Raw genomic sequence first — 20,431 nt, 5'->3', positions numbered from 1 at the left:
CTCCTCTCCTCTCCTCTCCTCTCCTCTCCTCTCCTCTCCTCTCCTCTCCTCTCCTCTCCTCTCCTCTCCTCTCCTCTCCTCACATCATGTTGTGAAGACAAATGTGGACACACCTCTATTTGTAGTTTTTCTCTGAATTTCATCTTAGGACAAATTACAAATATTTTTATCCTGTATTATATTTAGGAGAACCTTTTGTACAGCATGTCCAGCAGTTTTTGTCAGCTCTAGTAAAATGTCAGTCATATGCTTTGAATTCTAAAAAGAACATGTGTAGCTCCAGCAACTGGCAATGGCAAGAACCAATCAGCTTGAGTGAGGGTGGGGAATTGCAGGCTGGTCAGCCTCACCTCAGTCTCTGTCAAGGTGAACTAGTCCTGGAAGTCATTTCCCAACATATGGAGGACTGAAAGTTGATTGAGAGTGTTATCAGGGATTTACAGTGGGGAATTTATGCCTGATCAATCTGAATGTCTTCCACAGTGAAATGACTGACCTGCTTAGTGAGGAATTAACAGAGGATGTCATTCACTTTGACTGTAGCAAGGCTTGCAGTAATGTTTCATGTAGCATCCTCATAGAAAATTAATGAAGTATGAGCTTTGTACAGAGCCAAAAACAGGGACAGAAAACTGGCAGAATTGGTGTGTTTTAGGTGTTGTGGTCAGGACCACAAAGTCCAGCTGGTGACTGATCACTGGTGATATTCCCATGGGGCTTCTTTCATGGCTTGGACTAAAGTGGGAGGAGCAGATGATGCATAGAATGATAGAATCATAGAATCCTTAGAGTTGGAAGGGACACTTAAGAGTCATTTAGTCTAATTCCCCTGCAATGAGCAGGAATATGCACTGCAAGATCAGGTTGCCCAGGTTTGATCCAGTCTCACCCTGTAAGTCTCCAGGGGTGGGGCATCATTCACATCTCTGGGCAAAGTGTTCCAGTGCCTCACCACCCTCACTGTAAAAGATTTGCCAGTCCCAACATCATCCTTTTTACCTTTCTTGGAAGTGCGTGTGATGTTGCTTTTTTTTTCCAGTCATCAGGGACTTCACCTGATTGCCACAACTTTTCAAATGTCATTGAGAGTGTCTCGGTGACCACATCAGCTAATTCCCTTGGGACACTGGGATGAGTTGTGATGCATTCAGAGGGTCCTCAACAGACTGGAGAAATGGCAGTATCATGAAGTTCAACAAAGGGAAACTGGAAGTTCTGCACTTGGTAAGGAAGAATCCCATAATACAGGCAAGTGAATTGCAGCTTGGCAGAGAAGAACCTGGAAGTTCTGGTGCACGAGATGAACATGAACCGGCAGAGTCCCCAGAGACAGCCTTAGTCACATCCTCTTCAGTTTAGAACCTGCAGTATTTCTGTTATAGAGGAGTCCTTATCCCCTCCAGCACTTGTAATGTTGGAGGCTCTGGGGAGAGAAGGAACACCTGGAATTACACATTTTTACAGGGGGAAAAAAAAAAAAGCAACCACCAAACCAGGCACTGATTATGATGGCTGCAAATCTTCCTGCTGAGATATCAGCATCCCTGGAACATGACCCATGTTGTGTCTCTGTTCATATCTTGGGCACAAACAGTCCAAGGAACTCTCAAGCTGACCTTTTGACTGTAGCTCTGTGTTGAAGCCCCAGGGCTTTCTTCTTTCTTCTCTCAGCTCATGGTGCACTGTAATGCTGAGGGAAAGGTACTGCTGTCCAGGGCAGTGCTTTCAAGCAGCTGATCAGCTGATCCCAAATGAGATTGAGGCATGACAGAGGCTGGAGCCATCCTGACATTTGTTCCTCCAGATGAGGAGGCTGGGGCTTGAGAAAGCTGGGAGGCAAAAGGCAACATTATTTGCTTTCTAATGCAACATGTGTGAACGTGCTAACGTTTTGCCTCTGACAGAATGGGCTGCCCTTATCCTGAGAACACCACCAGCAGCGTGTTCCTGGCATTTCTCTGTGTATGAATCTACTTACTGAACTGAACGATGGAAGCACCTCACAATGGGAAATACTTTGCTGCTTCTCCATTTAGAAGCAGTCAGGATGAGTACAGGTATGGTTAGGAAGAATCAAACAGAGCCAATATGAACCCATGACCGCAGCGCTGCTCTGCTCTGGCTTCCTTGTTCTGCTCAGCGGTGCCACCAGCTGGCAGGAGCGGACACAGCCACGGTGATCAGAAACAAAATACACCCAAGCAGAAGAGTGGTGACCGACAGCCAGACAAAGCTGCAGCAGCGGGGCTGCTAGATGGAGGCAGGCAGCAGTTTGAGTGCTGAAAGGGAGGACAGTGTGCACTGCCGCAGGTCTTGTAGTGTATGGTAAATCGTGATGGACAGCAGACCAGCACAGACTCCAGGCCAAGGAATGCAACAGTTCTCTTGATTCCACCCCAGCAATGATGATGGCCACACATGTGCATGCTGAGCGTGATCTGTGAGAAAGTGCTGAAGGATCATGGACTGTTCAGTCTGAGGAGTGAAAGCCACTGCCATGAAACAGTTAAAATGTCCATTGGGTAAAGAAATCACAGCAAAAAACAAACTCTTTCATCTGCACTGTGAATGGGAAAACAAGGGGACTTCAGAAGCCGGGTGATGTGGCCAGGTAGGCTAATGCTGAAATTAGTTGCCGAGAAAAGGTTTGGATAGCTTATTGCTGAGATCTGTTGCTGGACACATGCCTAGGAAAAACTCTGTAAGTATTGACAGTCCTGGGGCTTCCTGAGGTCCTCAGCCACTTACAATCCTTTTTTGCATTTACTTTGTGGAGAACCAGATGTAGCTGTAAAGGACGTTGCCAGAACCATTTCCGTAGCTGAAAGTAATTGCCCCTTCACCCTCTCTTTCCTAAGGCTTAGGAGTAGAAACGCAAGCCTTATCCTGCAGGGGGCCCGTTCTGCACTGAGTAACAGCCGTTCAGAGGAAATGTGACGATCCAAGGACAGCACACAGCTCACGAGCAGCTCATCTCCAGATTCCACACTGAGGGCTTGGCACGAGCCCATCCAAAGCCATGGCTGTGGCAGAGCACAAGCCAGGAGCCACAAGCTGTCCTGCTGCCAGTGCTTTCCAGCCTCATCCTGCCACCTGTTATCCACCGTGTCCTGCATGTATCCAGCACACGGGACTTTTTTTCCTTTTGCTTCCCTCAGATCTCCAACAGTTTTGGTACAGGCTCAGTAGGTGACAGTATACACATCTTTTGACTTTTCTTTCTTTTTCAGGTAACTTCAAGCCTGAGGAACACCTACTACAGTACGACAGGAAGCAGAGATGGTTCTGCTGGAGGTATAGTCTCTTATACCTTGCATATAATGCCACAGTCTTTCCATGAGAAACTACTGTAGGAACCAGCAGCTCATGGCAAGGCCAAGTGAGAGAAAAATGGGGATGCAGGAGGAGCATTTGGCACACAGTTCTAACTCCCAACATAGAACTTAGGATGTCCCAAGGACGTTCCTCCCAAACCAGTCTTCCTTGTTCTAAGGAGGGAAGCTGAGACAGAGAAGTAGGATGGCTGGACAGAGACCCTGCTCTCTTGAGCAATGAAAACATGGAGACAGATCTAGCTACAGATGCATCTCTGGAGCTGAAGATTCTCCTGTAAGCTTTAGTGCTATGCAGCCAACACTGGTCCATTCTATACCTAGAGGTACATGTATGGTCCAGTGCCTCTGAGGAGAAACTGTTGCTTCAGAGCAAATGAGGTACCAGAAGAAAAGAGAAAGGTGTTTTGAGGTCTGATAGTTGCAGCTCTGCCTTTAGACATATCTTCTATGGAAGTAAGGACTGTTACTGCAGCCATACACAGAACGTGACTGATGTTTAAACTGTGGAAAAGGCTGAGAACCTGTCCTTGGGTGTCAGTGCAGTCACTGGTGAAGGGTGAGGGAACAAAACCAAAAAACTAATTCACTACTTCCTTTGAATCGGTCATGTCTGCATAAATGCCAGACTGCTAAAAGGACAAATGCAAGTCTGCTCACTGTCAAACTGCCTTTGGTTTGCTTGTTATGGAAGGACTAGCAAAAAAAGGAAGCCATCAGCCAAGTCGACACACTATACAAATACATTTTATTTAGAGATACCCACAGTAAAATGCACAAATACATCTTGTTCACCAATTTTCAGGTCACACAACTTCAAGTATCGGAAAAACAAACTGCATTTAATTACAGTTATCCGTAGAATGGAGCAGTAGTAGAAGATTCACCTGTCAGACTTCATCATGGGTAATGATGCTCAGGTATTTAAAAAGTGCATGGGTCGTTGCCACATACACTGACTCAGTTTTTCAAAGAGCAATGTCTTTCTGGCATGTGAGCACAGTAACACGGTTAATATAGGATGGAAAATGAAGCTCTTGATTTGATCTGGAAATGCATTCCCCAAAAGCAAATTAAGAGCTGAGACTGAGGCATGGGAAGCAAGCTGTAAAAATCACCGTTACATACTCCATGTGGTTAAGCAACATAGAGGTGGCCTAAAATGATCGTTATTCTTCTTATTCAGAAGACTCCTGAGCACTTGATTGTATTCAGCAAGCTGGCAGAAGAGCTATAATCAGAGATCCAAACTCTTGCATTCACACTGAGTTCTTTCACAACTGGAAACCTCAGTCCTCACATTTCCAAAATCCTGTGTTCCACTTGCAAGCACATCAACTGGATCACATATTGCTGTGTCTACTTTTGTATTCCCATACAGAGGAGAAAGTAGGAGGGGGTGCTGATTTGGGAGGAGCGGCATTGGTTTAAAGCTGTGTTTAAGTCAGATGGAACCTGATCTCTTTTCTCCAGTGTCTCTCCATAGCAAGGAAGTTCAGCAGCTTGCACTGCTCCATGCTCCCTTTTTGCTTTTAGATGGGGGAAGTGCTGTCTGGTGCTTGGGAGACACCAGCAGGGACTGTAGTATGGAAGGTAGCACTTCAGAGCAAGGAACAAGAATCAAATCAGTCTCCAGTTAGAATCCTTGCATTACAAACAAGAGAGACTGACTTTTGCATTGTAATTCAGAGGCACATTTTATGCTGATGAACAGAACCCCCCGTTAGCACTGCAACTTTCTGTGGATTATAAGACAAATCTCCTGTTGAAGCAATAAAAAACACCTCAATTACTCCGTTCTGATATTTTAGACTCCTGAACTGCTTCTTCACCTGTTCTGTCCAGAGATAGCATTCCATTTGTGTGTATGCAGCTGCTTCTCCTCCATAAAAATGGCTCTGGAGATCCTTGTTTCTGTGCACCTTGGAAGGAGACAAATAACACTGATACCTCATTGGGATGGGCCCCTGTACCATGTTCAGGAGAGAGCTGAGAAGTCAGTAAAATTTTGCACTTTTGCAGTGAACCCCAAAATGAGAAAAATAATTGAAATAACCAGCAAGTCCTTCACAGCTGGCACAGAATGAATTTGGAGCAAAGCCCTTCAGGCTGAGAGGAGGATACCAGCCGGGGGAAACATCAGGGCTGGGTTACAGCAACATGCCCTGACTCAGCACACTGTTGTCCAAGCACAGACTCAAACTGCAGTAAGGCTTGGAGAGGCAGCCCCAAGCCTTGCAGGTCTGCTACCTGAGGATGCCATGAGACAGCAAAGAACTTGCTGGAGGCCAGAGGAGCAGCAACAAGGGAGCAGGGCTGAGACTGAGTACGAAGACAAAGTATTCTGAATAAGATGGCGGCCCGTCAGAAGGTTCTCATCCTGGCCTTCTAGCACTATTCCTCACTGTAAGAGAAGGCCCAGCTGGTTTGGTACAGCCCTGCACACACAGCTGGAGCTGAATCAGCAACAGCCATGTGGATGGCTTCTGCTTAGCCCTTCTGCTCCATCCCAGCTAGAAGCACATGGAGGGGGCTGGCAGCAAAGCACAGCGCTCTAAATCATCATGAAAACGAAGAGACAAGCACACTGCATCAGTGGGAAGAGAGGTAGTGAGTGGCTGATCAGAGGTTCTTTCCCATCTCATCTTCACACCTCATCTGCGGATAAGAGCAGTAGCTTTGCAAGTTCTGGGAGCAGCTCTATAGTGACATAAGCATAAAGAATGATGGACTAAAATCTCACAGCTTCCACTGCTCAAACACTGGCTCCTCTGAGTGCAGCAGCCTTGGGTATAACTGCTGGCCAAAGCTAATCTGCCTTTTAAGCACAGGGTTAGAGTTAACTCATCTTACAGCATGATTTTTTTTGTAATCCATTAAATGCACGCATGCAGAGAAAGGTTCTAGATGGGATTAAAAATCATCACAAAGTCAGTGAAGCGTCCTCCTGTCTTTCTGCTCAGAGCATCTTTAGCTGTGATGCTGACCGAAAAACCACAGATCAGTTTAAACAAGCGTTGCGCCAATGCTGGGCATCTCCATTTACTTCATGATTTGCTGACATCCACTGTACAGTACAGGTGTGAGAATTTCAGTCTCTGTAGACTTTGCAAGAGTGGAGCCTGCATATCTGAGTTGGCTAGACAGTAACTGAAGTTTGTGGTAAAAGAACAGAGAGATCTTTGTACAGTGGGCCACACGTTCCTCTCACCCTGAACTGATATTTTCCAGGCCAGGCAAGCAGCTTTGAAGACTGTTAGTTTGAATTAGGAAGAAATGTGAGAAGAGGTCACTGAAGTTCACTAAATAAGCTGAAACCAAACTGTTCTACTGGAAATTGTGATAAAAATGAGGCTTTAATTTCAAAGAAACTCTAGAGTGAATAAACCTAAAAGAACTCCAGGTTAAATTCACACGGGGGCACAACCAGCTACAACAGGAAATGCACAAACCTTAGAGCTCTGTGATGATGTATTAAGGTAAACAGGATGATGGCTAGTCACACTGCTTCTAAATACAAAGGTAGTCTCATGGATCAACAGAATTCAGTATTTCAGTTAGTTATGGATATAAGGGCTCATTTAAGGTGACAGGAAGCAAAGAAGTGCTCCAGTTTCCATGCTTTTAGGATTAGATTAACTGGGAGTAGACATCTTGTATCAATCACACTCTATCTGCATGAAAGGCAGAAACCTAGCTCGAACTCCAGGTGTCATTTTACAAATAAAGATATAATATGCCAATTTAGAAAATTAAGCCAGATGCATTACACCTTTGTCTTGGAAAACAAAAATCTTACTTCAAAGAGGAAGAAATGTACAAGGAAACTCTGAACACAGGCCCATGAGCAGACAAGCTAGTAGTTCTTGCCTACTCTCAGCAGTTTCCCACTGCAAACTGCATCAATAACTTCAAACAGCTTCACAGTGCAGGCAAAAACACGCAGTATAACATTTGAAGAGAGCTGCTACTGCTGCCTTTGACAGCTTCTGTGATCGTTCAGAACGCAGTGCTGTTGGACGCAGCTCATGACAGAAACAAAAAGCTGAGAAAAGCTCTGCTAACAGACAGAACTGCAGTTGTTAACATCAGAAACTAGATACAGAACAAAAGCCAGCAAGTGCCAGCATGTCCTGATCTCCACCCCACCCTCCGAGCTTTGGAGCCTTAAGAAAACAAACAAACAAACATTGATAATAGTTCACTGTAGGACATTCTACCTTCAGGCAACAAGTTGTGATCAGCACAGATTTTAAAACAGCTCCCTCGGTTTGTGCATCATATGCATCATCTCACAGGTGATGGGGAAGACCCAGCATCTGTGCGCACGTTAACAAACAAGCAAGCACTGACAGAAGTCACAGGTAAGATTTATTCCAAGACAAACCAGTGCACTGATTTGTGCCGACACCAGGCCCTAAAACAGATGAAACAAGTCACAGAAAGTTAGGAGTACAAACCTGTTGCAACTTCAACACATCCATGTTAGAAAAAGACATCGCATGCACCCAGCCCTAAGATAGCAGTGAGTTTGTGAGATAGATCAAGGTACCAGAAGAGAAAGGCACATGAACCTCTGGCTGGTCCATTTCAATATTATGTGGATGAGCCATAGTGATTTATACACCCTGAGTCTGTGGGAGGCCTTGAAAAGTACAAGTTTAATGAGATTAAAATTCAGCACCTGAAATTTCCCTGTTAACAAGGGAATCTAAAAAAGCAGATCCTAAAAATACCAAGAGTTGATTCCTAGATTTTTGTTCTGGGATCAAAGAACCAACATCCAGAACTAGAGACATCCCACTGGATGCTGCAAGTGTTTTTATACATCTCTCTCCTGGTTTCAGTCTGATGGATGGAATTTGTGTGTAATCAAGTGTTTGATTCATTGGTTTCTTTCCCAGCCAGAAGTGGTCAGGCAGCCTGCACTTTCCATTCCTCCGGTGCTGGAACCCTGCGTTGGGTCTGTGTGCACGCTTAGACTTTCTCACTCCCCACAGGATAGTGGAGGCTATTAGAAGATGGCACTTAATTTTTAATTGTAAAGATTCTTTTCTGTCAAGGGCTTTTTTTTTTTTTTTAATTACAAGAAACCACATGATTTTGATAAACACAGCATAATAAGTAAAAAGATAATTTAAGTCCTTCAAAATTAACATGGGAAAAAAAAAGAATGGAAGTGACATCTACCTGACCTCTTTGAAAACGTTTCCGATTAAGCCCTTTCACAGGCACCTCCTGAGCAATGAATAAGCATCACCTCCGTGTTGTTAAACTCAAGTGTTCTGAGAGCAATACCAAATGTTTATTTGGGCTTTTTCTTTTCTTGTGCCCTTCCTTGCCCCTCTGCACCACAATGAAGTGCAGAAGCACGGGAAAGCACACACGAGATCCCTTCAGAAAAGATGTGGCTGCATTTCTGCTTTCCTTGTATGCAGCATGGACAAATCCCCGGTGTACGTGCTTTAGAGCCTTGAGAGAAGCTATGCAGGCATTGCAACACTCAGAAACTTATTTTAAGTGGAGGCCACATCATGGGTTGCATCTGTGGGGTGACCAGCTGTGCACAGTGGGCAGTTTTCACTTGACTTCAAGCCAGAAAGGGTGCATATGGCTTGTGCAGCAGGAGCTATCAGAAGGCGAGCTCTGCCTGCACCACACAGCATTCCTAGGACCGAGCTGTACCCAAGGTGAGTGACTGAGTTATAGCAGCAATTGCAACAAAGCGATTAAGAACCTCTCAGACACCCTGGAAAAGTTGGTTTACGGAAAATAAAGGTATCAGACCTCTACAAACAGATCTCAGAGCTCCAGCCTAGCCTGCTGTAAGATGCTGCTGCATTGCTGAGATGCAGGGACTGGTGGCCAATCTGTTTGTGGTTTCTTGCAATCAAACAAAAACGGGCAACCTCCACAAACAGTCTAGATAAGCCTGCTTTATTTCACATTTGCACCAGGTGAGGGAAACCCGTTCATCACAAGGTCAGTCCCTCTCAGCTGATGGGCAAAAAGACAGACACCAAACCACCACTTAATATAGATGGAACACAACTTTAATTTTGTAACTCTGCAGCTGCAAGCTATATACAAAGCAAGTGCTCGAGTGAAGAAAGAGGTTGAAATTCTACAGAAGAGTAACTGATACACAATTATCTTAATCCTTAAAATACAAAAATGCTGCCAAAGACCTCAAACAGAGGCAGCACAAATATCCCCATAATGAAATTCAGAAGTCTCCCTCATTAAGGGAGTCACAAGAATCACTCACAATACAAATGTAACCTTTGTGGATAGACTAGATCTGGTCAGGTCTCTGGGCACTCTTTTAAAGTATTTTAAAATGGATCTATGTGGAAAATGAACAATTGAGACTATGAACAAACACCTATTTACTATTCTTTGGTAATTTACTCACCTTGGACTAACACCAGTAGCACTGATGAAGGGACAAAACAATGGGCTCAATGCTTTACAACAGTCCCAGAAAACACCTTGAGAGAACAGTAGCACTTCTCCTTGGCTGAGCTGACAGTACAACAGGGAAGGCTGGAGGAATGACCAGTTACAAGGTGTCTGTGAAGAGAGTGGGCATCACCCACAATGCTACGCTCAAGCTAACATTGCGTTGTAGCTTCAGCTTCCATGGGAATGTCTGTTACTTAACACTTGATTGTTGTTTAGGGCTTGTTTCCCAGTACTGCAAACTGGGCATTACTGAACATAAAAGTCAATAGTTTGATTGCATGTGATTATAAACATGAAAAAAGTAGTCTACTTAAAAGAGGTGAGAAGTAAAATGAACAGCTTCCTACAATCAATAGCAGCACAAGATCCCATATTCCTGAAAAGCTCAATAGCAGGAAAAGAGGACTGAAGGTCTGCTACAATTATTTACCTCCTCTCCTTGGTGCCTAATGCCAGATAAACCAGCCTGTTCCCCCCGCTCAGGAACAGACTATTACACTGTGTAATCCCATCAGCAAAAGATGTAAGTCAGGGTCTCAGTACTTGGCATTACTGATGGAGTTGCTGCATACAAAGACAAGAGGGACTGTAAGAACACAATCAGACTGTGGTAAGTAGCTCTGATAAATCTGGCAGGAACTCTTGCAGGAAATAGAGTCACTCTACCGTGGCAGCTGTAATCTCCAGCAGAGACAGAAGAAAAGAGCATGTCCCAGTCTTGCCTTTTCTCCTCAGCTTCAACTGCTCATTTGGCACCAAAGCAGCGAGGCCAAGGCATGCACTCTGCTCCAACATTCATCCCAGCAGAAGATGGTAACAAGGCAAGAGTTCCTGGTGCCTGCTGGAAGGCCAGGAATAGCACTCTGGAGCCCTGCATTTTAGCCGAGTATTAGATAAGATCACATACTGAAGTGCATACACTTCACAGCTGGACCCAAAAGGCACTGGATCTGTTCTCCCCACCCATAGTCCCAAGTAAAATTCAAAGGGAGTTCAAACAGAGAAGACAGTAGGGGAGTCTGGGGAAAGACTGAACACCTCCTGCTGCAAGCTAGATGACATTGGATACTAATGCAACATGAGCTAACAGCACGTTACCTTGCTACGTGGTAAGCTTTTAGCCTGCACTAGACAAGTCTGAGACACGCTCTTTAACCTTAGAGAAAAAATAGTTTCTTTATTCCATTGGCTTATCAGAGCAGATGGCTAACGACCCTAACAACCAGAACAGACATAAAATGGAAATAAATTCCGTAGCCTGGGACAAAAATCCTGGGCTTTAGACTGCCTGAAAATAACCCACGAGCTACCACAGCAGCATACTTGGGAACCCTGGCTCGCTTGGAAAATAGCTTAGTTCATTTTTTCTTGTCATTAAAACTCATATCCCTAGCCCCCATTTCCTTTCATCACCACTGCAGGCCCCTCAATGCAATGTTATTCTACGACAGCCACACTGCAGAACAGCCCATTCAAACTCCAGCTGTGCAAGCTGATACCTGGATCAAGTACAGGAACAGAAGATCATGTTTTTGCTCCTGGCACTGCTGAAAACTACAATTAAAATGTAAATGCACTTTTGAGAACTCCTGTGCTTCTGCAGTTTGGACTTGATGGGTAATACCCCTGGGGAGTCTATCCCTGGGCTCCAATAAGTACAGCTTAAAATTACTGTATTCCTTTACATATAAACAGTATCATTAGAGTTGTACTTTTAAAAAATAAGATCAACCCAGGCCAGGGCCAGGCTCTGCAGATAAAGTAGCTTATCTCTTATAAATATTTTTAATATTTTTTAATTACAAGTAGTCCTCACTCCAGGTAATGTAACTGACACGAAGTACCTGCACACACACAGCCCCCAGACTTTCACAGAAAGTGCAGGAGCAACCACTCTATTAGAAAGGAATCCTACCTCGCAGCAAAGTAAGGGAGGGGGCGCGTGGCCAAGATAGCCTAAATGTGGGGAGTCATTCGGAGTAAGTAAAATAAAAAGAGATATCAAATACCCATCATAGAAAGGATCAAGGAGGTTAAAGCAAAGAACTGGTTCAAAGAGATGTATAAAACTGTTGGAAGCCAACAGAAAACTCTGACAAAAAATAACTTGCATTTAAACCAAAATTCAATGGCATCACACAGTTTCATTCACTGTTAAAACAAAGGAAAAGAAAGTAGAAAACTGCGTAAGGATCAGCATTTTTTAAGAGTTATCATTAGCTCCAGAGACCAGCGTAATTCCCGTGAAGTCCTGATGGAAGAGGGCCGCCTGCCACAAAGAGCTTTGTTCCAGATGAGTCGTAGCAGTGGGTGTAAACAGCATTCGGGAAGAAATTAATTTCAGAAAAGTAATTCCTCCAGGTTTCATCGTGATTCTGTTGAAAGAAAGCTGAGATTGTTATTTTTGCCAAACAAACAGAAAACCTAGTTTCGCAGCAGCAGAATGTAGTTTCCAGGGCCTAAAAGGGATCTGTTAATAATCTCTGAAGCTTCAGGCAGATCAACTTTAACTGGAAGATACCAGAGACTTCCTGAAGCTTTTTCAGAGGTTTGCACAAAACACTGGAGGCACATGGGGTGAAGGGTAGGGAAGAAACCAATTTTCATTAGTTTTTAAAGTTGCACAATGATAGAAAAGATAATTGCTTTGTCCAACTTCTTTCCATTAACTGATTTATAGCAAAATACAGGAAACTGAACTCAAGTGCCTACCATAGCATTACTTCAGAAAGACACCGTTTTTAAAGTTGTCTACAGTTTAATTAAATCTCCTAATTTGAAAACCAGTTTAAATTAGCACGTCTTATAGGAAGACAACATTTGAGATGTTGACAGCTGGAAGTCTATGCTTTTGACTATAACAAAAGATATAAAATCTATGAGTCAGTTTATGAGCAGAGTAGTCCGCCTTACATTCAAGCAACCAGCTACTCCAGACCCCTCACGAAGTGCCTGTGAAAACAATTTTGCAGCATTTCGTTTTCATTATTACAGCTACATCACCATAGTTTTACTGCCGTGCATTTCGTACAGTTACCATCAAAACAACTCACTCGAGCTCTGTGGCTACAGGCTACTCACCAGCCAACCTTTCCCTGTAGTCAGTTTCAGAATTTCACTTCCTCCTAACTTCTGCTTCTGTCCATAGCAGGCACGTGGGGGCCTCTCATCCAGGAACCTCTGGGCTCTGATATCATAAAACAGTAAGGAACCATGCCCTGTTCCCACTGTGATGATGTGTTCATAGAAGCTCACTGATCGAATGCCTGTCAAACAGAGAAATGTCATACAGTTTAGTGAGGATGAGGGATGCTTTGGTTCTGCAGTGCTGTTGCTTGATGTGTAATACTTTCTTTAACAAAAACTCCTACTAGTATTTTCCACAGTATATCAGTTTACCCACTGCTGTGGAGCAGTGCAGATAAATCCCACTTGTACTAGTGAAGCAGCAGCTTCGATTACACATACTATTCCCCTTCTTCTCGGAGGCCATTTGCTCCATTGATGGCACAATAGTACAATGCCACACTTTCAGCAGGCAACAGCTCTGCCAGGAAAGCAGAGGTTAAGTTCAAGAGAAGCCTTGTTTTGACTGCAATGAGCATTAAGTAAATGCAGCATAGAATCGCTCAGGTTGGAAAAAACCTTTAAGATCCAGCACATAACCGTGCTACCCTACCTCTAACAACCCTCTGCTAAATCGTGTCCCTGAGCACCACATCCAAACAGCTTTTAAACACATCCAGGGATGGTGACTCAACCACCTCCCTGGGGAGCCTATTCCAGTGCTTAACAACCCTTTCTGTAAAGAAGTGTTTCCTGATATCCAACCTAAATCTCCCCTGGCACAACTTGAGGCCATTTCCCCTCCTCCTGTCACCTGTCACCAGTGAGAAGACACCAACCCCACTCTCACTGAAAGCATCTTTCAGATATTGGAAAAGAGCAATAAGGTCTCCCCTCAGCCTTCTCTTCCCCAGACTAAACAGCCCCAGTTCCTTCAGTCTCTGTTCGTAGGGCACATTCTCCAAGCCCTTCACCAGCCTTGTTGCCCTTCTTTGGACCTGCCTCAGCACCTCCATGTCCTTTCTGTACTGAGGTGCCCAAAACTGAACACAGCCCTTGAGGTGAGGCCTCGCCAGTGCCAAGTACAGGGGCAGGATGACTTCCCTAGTCCTGCTCACCACCACTCCTCATACAAGCCAGGATGCCACTGGCCTTCTTGGCCACCTGGGCACACTGCTGGCTCATATTCAGCCAACTGCCCATCAGTACTCCAAGGTCCCTTTCTGTCAGGCAGCTTTCCAGCCACTCCTCCCTGAGTCTGTAGGGTTGCCTGGGATTCTTATGACCAAAATGCAGGCCTTGACACTTGACCCTATTGAAACTCATACTGTTAACCTTGGTCCATCGATCCAGTCTATCCAGGTCCCTCTGTAGTGCCCTTCTCCCCTCAGGCAGATCAACACTCCCTCCCAGATTGGTGTGGGTGCACTGAGGGTGCACTCAATCCCCTCATCAAGATCCTTAATAAAGATGTTAAATAGGAGTGGTCCCAGTACTGAGCCCACCTGGGGGAGGCCACTCATGACCAGCCAAAAACTGGATTTAACTCCACTGACTACAGTTCTTTGGGCCTGGCCATCCAGCCAGTGCTTCATCCTGGGTTCAGTACTGGGGCCGAGTGGCATGACCAAGTACGTGGCAACACACATTGAGAAGAATGCTTTACTGGTGTTTCCCCCTGAGCTCACCCCTACCTAGCTACCTGCCAAGTTGTGCTAAATGGCCACGTAAGAAAATTACTCTCAGCTGCCATCAAATGCATTTTGCTGATCAACAAGAGTAGCTCTATGCATACATAACTACATAACAGCTAATCGTTTTGCTAAGGGACATCAAGATCTTAAATAATTTTGAAGTCTAAGAATAATTATTCAAGATTCTCAAATAAGTGCACGTTCTTTACAGTTGGCATCTCTAACACTTCACCTAGCAATGAAAGCAGAGTAGGTATCCTACAACCCAAACACCACCACATTTCTCAGGTCTGAAGGAGGAGATTCTGTGTGCCTCTATATAAGAACTTGCAAGGCATCCTGTCACCTGTCCCCTATTTATTGTGCAAAAGTTTGCTCTGTGTAAGTACCCTACCCCAAACTACCCATTTACACATGAAGAAATTCCACCATTTCCATGCTTTCCATTCCTTTATAACATGATGCTGGGCTGAGTTATACACTCTTTGATTTCTTGGGCCTGTTTAAAGCATCACTAAATTGCAAGTACTCAAACAGGAGGTTAAAAGATCCACTTGCAAACTGCTGTCACTATACTGAGTGAAACTGGAAGGCAGTGAAACTTGTATCATGCTAGAGTACACAAAAGATACGGACACAGCCAGGGAGTTTCCACCTTTAGGGTCCTAGCTAGAAACCCGCCCTCATCTTTCCAATTCCATAACCTGATATTATATCCACAGCCACACGCATCTGCAACACACGCTTAGAACAGGCAAAGCTACATTTTGTCATGCTTCAGAAAGGAACTGAAGTCTGCAGGATATTAGGTGGGAAACACTGTGAAGTTCTCACACTTACTACATTAGATTTACCAGATGCATACAAGAATGTCCAATTTAATTCACAGCTATAAATGCACATGAGTAGGTCAGAGACATCTTTCTTCCACCCACTACAAGGTCCTGGCTCTAGCAGACAAATACATTCAGAAGGCTTTGAACACTCTGCAATCAGCAAAAGCAGTCACTTGAGTAAGAAGAGAAAGGCACAAAAGGACACATCCTCTATTTCTGCTACAAGTGCTTTTGAAAAGCAACCCACTTGCTTCACAGAAACAGGTGAAGTAGCATGAATGGAGACAACATACTTTTCAGGGCTATTTATTGGTTAAAAAAAAAAAAAAAAGAGACCCACAGATCTGTATTGCGTATTTCTCTTTAACTGAATGAAACAGAGCAATCATGAATAAGAGCCTTAGAATGGCACTTCTCAGCTCCTAAGGCACTGAAGTACCACCTCAGATGAGTAATATTGAACTAAAAGCACAACCTGTGCCTAAAACCGACCAAGGAAAGCTCTCTAACATTCAGAACACTGTACTACTATGTACGGGCTTGAAGATTTGGGCCAGAAAATTGAGTCTCAGCCCTAAGAGACAAGGAGACCCTACATACTGCAGATGTGCACTACACAAAGAGCAGACACAGAATCTGAGCTTCATAAGCTCCGCCCGCTACATTAACATTGCTGCTGTCAGGATACAAGTCGAGGGCACAAGAAAGCACACTATATGCCAGCCAAGCAGAAAGCAGTTGCTCTTGCTGATCAAGGACTGGAGTTCAGGGCCCTGCATTTTCCTGTGCAGTTGTGAAAAGCAACACTTGCAAGAAACACTAAAAAGCTTTAATTGCCTTCTGCGAAAAGCAGGTGATTTATACTAGGAAAAAAACCAGCCCCTGTTCCAGACTATGTCACCATCTTTCTTTGACCTGCTTTTACACACAACACTAACGATAAGAAATTAGTGTGAGATTCACATATTTGTACTCTTTATATTGTATCATCCACATCTACATCTTTTCTCTACATTGGAGAGATATGAGTTTGAAGGGCACTGAGTAGATAAGGAATAGATTGCAAGTCACAGCAAGAGGGTTGTGGTCGACAGCTCTGTGTCCAGGTGGAGGCTGGTGATGAGTGCTGACCCCCAGGAGTCCCTCTCAGGACTGGAACTCTTACATTTCTGTCAGTGAAACAGGTGAAGGGATTGAGTGCACCCTCAGCAAGTTTGCTGATCACATCAAGCTCCATGGCTCCATACAGCAGAAGGAAGGTCCGCCAACCAAAGGGATTCTGACAAACAGCAGACCCATGTAAATTGAAGGAGGTTCAACAAGACCAAGTGGAATTGTTGCACCTGCGTCAGGGCTACAATGTATACAGACTGGAAGAACACCTCCTTGAGAGCAGCCAGGCTGAGAAGGACTTGCAGGTCTGGTGTATGAAAGCCTTTAACATGAGCCAGCAGTGAGCACTTGCAGCCTGGAAGACCAACCACACCCTGTGCTGCATCAAAAGAGCGGCGGCCAGCAGAGCAAGAGATGACTGCCCCACTGCACTCTGTCCTGGTGAGGTCCCACCTGGATTACTGCATCCAGGTCTGCAGCCCCCAGCTCACAAAAGCAGTGGAGCTTTTAGAGCGGTCCAGAGGAGGTCCACCAAGATGATCAAAAGGCTGGAGCACTTCACCTAGACAGACAGGCTGAAGGACAAGGCTCAGTCTGGAGAAAAGGCAGCTTTGGGGGAGACCTCACTGCAGCCTTCCTATATTTAAAGAGAGATCATAAACAAGAGGGAAATCAACTTTTTTACGGGTAGATAGTGAGAGGACATGGGGGAAAGCTTTTAAACCCTTCAGAAGAAGGGAGATTTTAGATCAGATGTCAGGGAAATGTTTTTCGCTGAGAGGGTGGTGAGGCACTGGAACAGCCTGCCTAGGGTGGTTTGGGTTGCCCTGTCCCTGGAGGTGGTCAGTGTCTGGCTGGATGGGGCACGGGGCAAGCTCAGATAGCGCCTGACAACTACAAAGGCCTGGGCTGGTGATCATAAAAGGCCTTGGCTGGAAGGGGCATCAAAGATATTTAAGTTCCAACCTTCCTCCTGGAAGCAAGGTTGCTGGAATGAGACATCCTTTGAGGACCTTTCCAAATCAAGTCTTCCACAACTCTGTGACTCATCAGGTGCACGTGGAAGCAGACAGTGTGTTCAGGTAACACTTAAAACACTTGAAAATCAAGCCATATTTTAGTCCAGGAAAAAACAACCTACTTCCTAGAGATGCTGCAGCACACCAAGCCCCAGTGGGATGAATAGAAAATCAAAGCACACAGAATCCTGGGAAATGGTAACACTTAAATGCCTACAACTGAGGCATAAAGAGAGATGCATCCACTGTACATAATCAAGTTTTGAAAAAAGGTCTTTTCTAGACTCCAACTAGTGCCCCAGACATACTACCTGCACATAGATCATTCCCATCAGGATGATGACATACTTGGGGCAGAGACTTCCAGCCACCGCTGAAAAACACACTCCAGAGTCTTGATACTTCTTCCCTACGATACCAGAAAGGCAGCATGCAGAGGACCTCCACAGAGTCCTCAATGACAGCGAGGTCAGTGGTGCGGGTACGCTGTCGGGGCTGGTGAAGTGCTATTTTTCATTCTGAAGAAAATTCTCCCATATCTGAAAGCAACAGGCCCTGACATTTATCTGGGAACAAACTAGTAAAAGAAAGAATTTCTTGACCCTAGTCTATAGGCCTCTTCTTCTGACAACCCAACCAGTGAAGATACGTACGCTCAGATAAGTTAAATAAGGACCAACTTTTTAATGATGGATTAATATAGTTTAAAGCGGGGTACTGCAGCACAGTGTCTCTTCTCATGCTTCCAAATAAAGGTCACGGGGAAAAGTGCATGGGAGCACACACCCAGCAAGCCCTTATACTTGGCCCTGGTGTAAGGTTCAATCGGACAGACTGCACCCACAACAGAAAAAAAAATAATTACAAAGGAGTATTGCTTTAAGAGTAAGTTTTTTCATATGTAAAATAAATACATACTGAAAATCAGAAGTCTCAGTTGTGGCTTTGAACGTAGAGCAAGACTGCACTCACACCACAGACTTCAAATATGATAGCAAAGAGCAGACAACATGCTTTTTCCTCTATTTCCAGAGAAAAATGCAAGACTAGACAATATTAACAGTGATGAGACAATTGCATTTGCTTTCATATGAAAACAGAGTATGAGATTAAAAAAAAAAATCAGAAGCAAAAGTATTCTTAAAAGTTCTGTACTTTTTAGATAGCATATGGCTTAGCTCAGGTCCATCCCAGGCCATCCTCCAGCTGCCCTGCCATCATGGCCATAGCTCTCCTCCATCAAGCAGCCAGCTGCAGCCCTGAGTTCATGCATCCATCACTAAGCAACCAAGCACCAGTGCACAATTGGAACCGTTCAGGCTGAAGCTGGGACATGGAGAGGGTGTAGAGCAGTGCTAACTCAGGTTATTGCAACACAACTTTATGCTTTTTGATACTGGATAAACACAGTCCTGCAAACAGCAAAAAATAAGCATCTCTCTCTATCAAAATTTATTAAGATGTATCTTAAAAGAGAAGAAGATCCCTCACTCTACAATCACACCTCACTCATGTTGTTGTCCCAGATTTATTGCCTGGTGTGCAGTAAGTCAATCATCACACACACACACGAGAGACACTGCTTACTTATTTGAGATTATGCAAGCCTGGGTGCTCAGTGATTTCCCACAGATCAAGCACATGCACAAAACTACCAGCACAGTATTTATACACAGAAGTTACAAAGTTAGAAATACTCCAGTTCATTCTTTTCACAGTTTTACTGGTTAGTAGCTTCCATACAATTATATGGATTTGTGGACCTTGGGTATTCTTGCCAAGTTGGCAATATCCCCAAAGCATCCTGATTAATTTTCCCCTCAAGGTTTACAGGCTCTGGCAAGTCCCTGATTAGGGAAACTAAGTATTTATTTTTCTGATACCTACTGTAACTATAGCTCAGTCTGTTTAGAATTAGCCTTCAAAAACATCATTGCTTTTTGGCAGTGAACATTTGTGAGCAAACATTTTCAAGGATGAAACACAGGAAGAGTAAAATTTCATTAAAAAAAATGTCATTAAGAATCGCACCCATTTCCACTGCACCTGACAGATGCACTAGTTCCACAAAAACAAGATCAAATATCCCACTAGCTGTATGTTTCAGTTGTTCTTTTTATGTTTTAATTAGAAGATACTTTAAAACAAGTTTTGCTACTTCCACACATTAACTATATTATACATAACTTCAATGCAGCCCAAGACTCACTCAGTACGGTCCTTGGACTCACATGGTTTAGCTGATCATAACAGATCAGTTGATTTCACAGATTTTGTCAAAAGAGAAAAGAAAATTTTAAACAGGGTTTTTAAGTGAGCTGTTTAAAAAACAAAACAAAAAAAACCAACAACCAAGAAGTACTTGTCTTACTGAAGACTTAAGTTGCTACTTCGGCAAGCAAAAAGTTCAAAGCACCCTTTGACAAGTTTCTTACCACTGCCCCGTTCTTTGGAACAGACAGATTTAACGTTGTGAGATGGCTGCCTGGGATCCAGGAAGGAGACATGTGCCTGTGATCCTACTGCATACACTGACCACTCCTGACCATAAGCCAAACACACATTCTCCCTGCAGTATGGCAATTTTGTGGACAGTAACTGGAAACAAAGAAGAAAAAAGTCAACCCATTACAATAAAAGAGCAAGAAATTAAAAAAAAATCTGTAAGCTATGTTCAAGGAAACAGCAGCACAAGAACTGCAATTAAAAGAGTTCAACATGAAAACAGAATTTAAGAGAAAAGCAACAACCTGACTCACATGAAAGAGACAGGACACCTTACCTGAAGCAATCTGAGATGCTAAAGGCTGGGCTTCAGAATTTTGCAAACAACAAAGGATATTTTAGCAAATTGTTCTGCATTTTTCTCTGCTGTTATTGCTTTAGCAGATGAACAGATGCACCTG

At 44.0% G+C, this 20,431-nt stretch overlaps 1 protein-coding gene across 2 annotated transcripts in view; it reads right to left on the bottom strand.

The window, feature by feature from the left end:
* Nucleotides 1–9,363: 9,363 nt before the first annotated feature.
* DCAF12 (DDB1 and CUL4 associated factor 12) overlaps nt 9,364–20,431 on the bottom strand; it is a 29,531-nt gene continuing 18,463 nt past the window's right edge. For both annotated transcript variants that reach the window (XM_042862300.1, XM_042862301.1), the window contains exons 7-9: nt 19,961–20,123; nt 12,879–13,063; nt 9,364–12,172 (exon numbers count right to left, since the gene is read on the bottom strand). In XM_042862300.1, the coding sequence (XP_042718234.1) occupies nt 12,014–12,172; nt 12,879–13,063; nt 19,961–20,123 (507 nt within the window). In that variant the 3' untranslated portion in view covers nt 9,364–12,013. The remainder of the gene's footprint in view (nt 12,173–12,878; nt 13,064–19,960; nt 20,124–20,431) is intronic.

This window comes from Lagopus leucura, unplaced genomic scaffold, assembly GCF_019238085.1.
Source record: "Lagopus leucura isolate 7727_CA_CO unplaced genomic scaffold, USGS_WTPT01 Super-Scaffold_650, whole genome shotgun sequence".
NCBI classification, from domain to species: Eukaryota; Metazoa; Chordata; class Aves; order Galliformes; family Phasianidae; genus Lagopus; species Lagopus leucura.
Note: the sequence above shows the minus strand (reverse complement) of the source record. Positions and strands in the feature narration are given on the sequence as shown.